This window comes from Triticum dicoccoides, chromosome 5A (assembly GCF_002162155.2).
Source record: "Triticum dicoccoides isolate Atlit2015 ecotype Zavitan chromosome 5A, WEW_v2.0, whole genome shotgun sequence".
In the NCBI taxonomy this organism is placed as follows: domain Eukaryota; kingdom Viridiplantae; phylum Streptophyta; class Magnoliopsida; order Poales; family Poaceae; genus Triticum; species Triticum dicoccoides.
In genome coordinates this window covers 403,952,613-403,957,417 of record NC_041388.1, presented here as the reverse complement: position 1 = coordinate 403,957,417, position 4,805 = coordinate 403,952,613, and the positions used below count along the sequence as shown (strand labels likewise).

At 39.1% G+C, this 4,805-nt stretch overlaps 1 protein-coding gene across 1 annotated transcript in view; it reads right to left on the bottom strand.

The window, feature by feature from the left end:
• Positions 1–406: 406 nt before the first annotated feature.
• Positions 407–4,805, bottom strand: part of LOC119301843 (prostaglandin reductase-3-like) — an 11,589-nt gene continuing 7,190 nt past the window's right edge. The window contains exons 8-18 of the mRNA XM_037578816.1: positions 4,567–4,693; positions 4,402–4,482; positions 3,863–3,964; positions 3,628–3,723; positions 3,408–3,482; positions 2,911–3,030; positions 2,331–2,459; positions 1,791–1,868; positions 1,301–1,387; positions 861–947; positions 407–757 (exon numbers count right to left, since the gene is read on the bottom strand). Coding sequence (XP_037434713.1) covers positions 707–757; positions 861–947; positions 1,301–1,387; positions 1,791–1,868; positions 2,331–2,459; positions 2,911–3,030; positions 3,408–3,482; positions 3,628–3,723; positions 3,863–3,964; positions 4,402–4,482; positions 4,567–4,693 — 1,033 coding nt within the window. The 3' untranslated portion in view covers positions 407–706. The remainder of the gene's footprint in view (positions 758–860; positions 948–1,300; positions 1,388–1,790; positions 1,869–2,330; positions 2,460–2,910; positions 3,031–3,407; positions 3,483–3,627; positions 3,724–3,862; positions 3,965–4,401; positions 4,483–4,566; positions 4,694–4,805) is intronic.

The window sequence follows — 4,805 nt, the reverse complement described above, 5'->3', positions numbered from 1 at the left end:
AGTTTGATAATCCAAAATTTTCAGATTGTTTTGAATTTTTCTAGTGTTTGTTTTAAATTTAGTATTCACCTGGATGCGCGTGGAACCATGTTCACCTGTGTATTTTCGAATCACTATAGCTTACATTACCGTATTGTACTTGCTCTGTGTATTTTCGAATCATTATAGCTTACACTACCATATTGTACTTGCTCTCAGACGATAAAAAAACATAGCATTTTGTGAACTGTACAAAAGAACATTTCGTTTTAAAACATCAGATGTCAGGGCTATGATGCCACGTGTATCTTTGTGTCCACATAGTCAGGAAATATTCCTAGTTTCCCAAGTATTTTATTACGCTCTACACGTGCTAAGCTATCATGCAGAAACATGCATGCCAAGTTGCCAACATTACACCATCGAACATAACACTTTATTCAAATAGAATATGATCGCCCGGACCAGTTAATGTAGCGGATCTCAACTTGATTGCTCTTTCATTTACTCACATCGTGCTACAAGTATATTGCTACGAACAAACATGCTCATATATAACAGCACTGTGGCGCTGAGAAATATAGTGGTATATGGTTCGCCAGATAGACATGAAAATAGTTGGAAGAACCTCAAGGCTTGTAACCTACACATTTATCGCAGATCACTCTGCATTTTCTGTAGGTATCATACTCTGAGATCTTGATATTGCAGCTCATATATGTGTAGACTATAGCTTAGCCAGGGTCTGACTGTATGCTGGATCCATGCAGACAACCACCTGAACAAGTCCCAAATTAAGAAGAAAAAAATGTAAGGTGAAATACAACTGCCAAGAAAGGCATTCCTGTAGTTATGGGTTTATATCATGGCAACGGCGGTACCTTGCCAACGCTCCTGCCAGAATGGAGATGTTCTACTGCGTCTGCCACAGAAGCAACACCTACGAACTTCTTGGGGTCAAGGGAAACCTGTTGCATGCCGTGAGCAGCAAAGTAAGTTAGAACGAGAGAAAAACAAGAGTAGTGAAAATGGAGGGGCAACAACTAATATTAATTCAGTTAACAGCTGGAAAGTACGAAGCATCAGCATTCTGGTTAAAAGTACGCAACGTGGGAGACTGGAATGCTGCGTATGCACCTTTTTCATTGCTTAACATAGTATTACCGCGAAACGTATTTATTTATCAGGCTCTGCTTTGCGTGGCTTGCTGAGGTTTCTGCCCTGTTACCTAATGCAGGTCCTACTTGAATTATTCAATCGAGAGATATCTGTCTGGTTACTGACATTTGGCGGACTGCCATCACAGACAGAGAACACATACCTTTAACTTCCCAGACGCATGCAGATCGAAAAGCTTGTCAAGGTGTTTTTGCCACAGATCGGCATATTGAATCAGGAAAAATCCAGCCTGAGATCGTAAAGGAAATTAAGAGCTCATAGTTTTGAGTACACTACAGAAGAACTACATGTTGGATGCAGATTTCTATATGTATGACTCAATGTCTGCCCACATATAGTTCGTGACCACACATGTAATTTTGAGCAGGTGGGAGTGGTATAGTCACAGAAAGTTGAATGAGGTTGCTGCATCTGTTGCTGTGCTAACCAGAAAGGAACAAACGAACTCATGTTATCTTCGGATCAAATGTGTCCAGTGGAAAACAATATTTTTACCAGTGTTGTGGTTCGTTCAGCTTTAACTTCAGTAATATTGCACTTGCTTGATTTCCTCATGACCAAATTATTAAGCAGCAAATATATTGCAGTGCATGCAAACTGAGTAGTTCCAGTGTTCTACTGCATACACATACCACAGTTTGGCTCTTTCCAAGAATCTTCTCACACAATCCATAGTAATTCCGTGGCATCCATCCATCCTTTCCTTGATACTGAAAACATCAGTTACTCTTCTCAGTACACTTATATCAATACAGTACAAACAAACTGCAAGTTCCTATCAAAACTAAGTACAAGGAGAAAAAGGATAATTAACAACGATATATTAGGTATGTATCAACATAATCATAATAGATCAACACGTTCCCAACTGTTGATGCAGATGCATAATCGATTGATTTCAACATTCAGTTTGTTGCGGCACTTCAGCTACTTCACTGATGAGTTTATGCAAACCGCTACTCAACTGCTCATTTGTTATAAAATCTATGAAATATTCTCTTTGGTGAACAACAACAACAAAGCCTTTTAGTCCCAAACAAGTTTGGGTAGGCAAATATTCTCCTTGGTGAAGCATGGAACAAATGAAACATAACCTATTCCCTCTCTGAAGTTGGCATTCAGAGTGTTAAATAGGTAACTGCAGGTTCAGAGAATGTCAAAAATATACATACCTGAGAGATCATACCAATTACAATGAGGCGTCCACGGACAGCAAGTGCATTCAAACACAAGTCAAACATTTCAGCGCCTACAGATTCATAAACTATATCTGCACCTCTTGGAAACTCCTTTTTCAGAACCTGGAACGAAACACTCATTATTACCTAATTTTTTCAGTCAGGAAACAATTGCTAAAATTATCAAGAAGAATAAATAAAGGATTAGTGTAGTAAATTATAATTATGACCTAAAACATCGTATATTTGTTTACAGAGGGAGTAAGTTCAAACTAATCATTTCGGAGACACTACTATTATAGTAAACATTCTCCAGAGAGACATTAGATCATACATGTAATTCAAGCATTCCCAACACACATTCTGCATTATAAGTAGAGATAGGACACAGCCTCCCAATAGGAGGATATAATGAACTAGACAATATATTTTGAACATACTGTCAAAGTACAAAGATAAAAAAAGAAGATGCTACCAATATGAGCACAACACACAACCACACATGACAGCAAAATTGCATCATTTGCATGCAAAGCGGTAGAAGTATGAAAATTAAAACTGGAAGAAGGCATACATCTTTTATCTTTTCATGTTGGTAGTTGATGACTCGATCAACCCCTAATGAAGCCAGAAGTGCAGCTTTATTCCCGCCACCACATGTGGCAATAACCTTGTTGCCAGCTAGTTTAGCGAGCTAGTGAAGTGACGGAGAAAATATCAGAACATACAGACATGGATCAGGGTAACAAAACATATAGCACATAGAGCAAAAAAAAATCACAGATGATGACTTGCCCATGTCCTAGAAATATCGTATTCAATGCAAGAAAAGCACATGCAAGGGGCCAAAACATGCTCCAGTGGCAGTGCTAGCTAATCATGAAAGACAAACTATATGTTTTCCGAGTGTATGAAATAGTTATCTTGTGCAAGTTCTTAAAGGGAAATGTGGATAAAACATTACTATCCTGTTTTAACGCCTAGATAACTATGAAGTAGACGAGCAACTGAGTATTGCATCAAACAAAATAAAGTAACGATGGCATAAAATAAAAAATGCCATCAACTGACCTGAACAGCAAACTGTCCTGTCCCACCAGCAGCAGCTGTAACTAAAATAACTTGTCCGGATGTCATTTGACCTGACTAAAGGGTAACAGAAAACAACCCAGACCAGACCAGACCAGGAGGGAAGTTATATTCCAGAAGTGAACTTAAGTTCTGGTGATCAAATAAGAGCTAAAAACACAGATGGTGTATGACAAAAGTGGCAACTGCATAGCAAGATAACCTTTTCAAGAGAAATTGAAGCAGTCAATCCTGATGTTAGCATAGCAACTACTTCGGGGTCTGGTCTTGGCACCAGAAGAAGATGTTTGGCTGGAACCTTTTAGCAGGAAATTTTGAAGACAGAGGTAAGTATATGGAAAAGTAAAAATTCAAAAGGTCAGAAATGATTTCATTCAAAAGAGGGCGCAGATTAGGTGGTAATTTCTTCTGCAACAAAAATACATAGACTGCAGTACCACTGTAAATTCGGCATAGCCCCCAAAGGTCATAAGGGCCACAGCAGTGCCAACTTTGATATGTCTCACCGAATCTCCAACAGAAGCAACAATTCCCACAGCCTGCGTATATTGGTTTTTATAGATAAGATACATTAAATTCTCCTGTAAGAATGTAAGAACTAATGCAGCAACACCATATCAAATCGTTAGAGGTGCAAGCTGGTTTGATGGAGGCATGTCGCATAGGCATGCCAATGTTCTCGGTTTACTCTACACCAAGAGTAACTGTTTCCCACCTAGCCGATCAAGAGTGAGCACGTTATCCTTGCCCTTCGGGGTCAGCCATAGTTTGTGCCATCATGTAGTTGGATGTCATACCAACAGGCTGACAACTCGGCTGTCTTAGAAAGTTCTTTTCATGCCGGCACAATTAAACAATCAGAGTCATTACAGCACTCAGGGGAAATGACAAGAATGGTGTACTTTTTTTCACAGAACATCTTCCTACATTGAAAATGCTTTTAAGTTCAAAATGGACATATGGGACCATCAGTTACCTCGAAACCAGCATCAAATGGAAGGTGTGCAGAAGCTTCTTTAGCATTACCACTGAAATAACGGCCAGAAGTGAAGTTCACCTGAAACAAATCACTAACATTTCTGACAGTTCGGAAATAGTAAATCAAAATAGAAGCAATTGAAACATATATGAAAGGACTTACGTCACTAGCATTTACACCAGCGTATATTATTTTAACAAGAGCACTATGTGGTTCCATGGGCAATCTCAGCCGCACACGATCAATTCTTGTAGCATTGCGGAAATTATGGCTGAGCGTGTGAACCGTTCTACAGAACCATCATGAAAAGACAGACACTATTAGTAGCAGACACAATTTTCAATATCCATACAAACATTCTACCATGGTAAGAACTGACAGGGCTGTGCTTTGACGAAGTT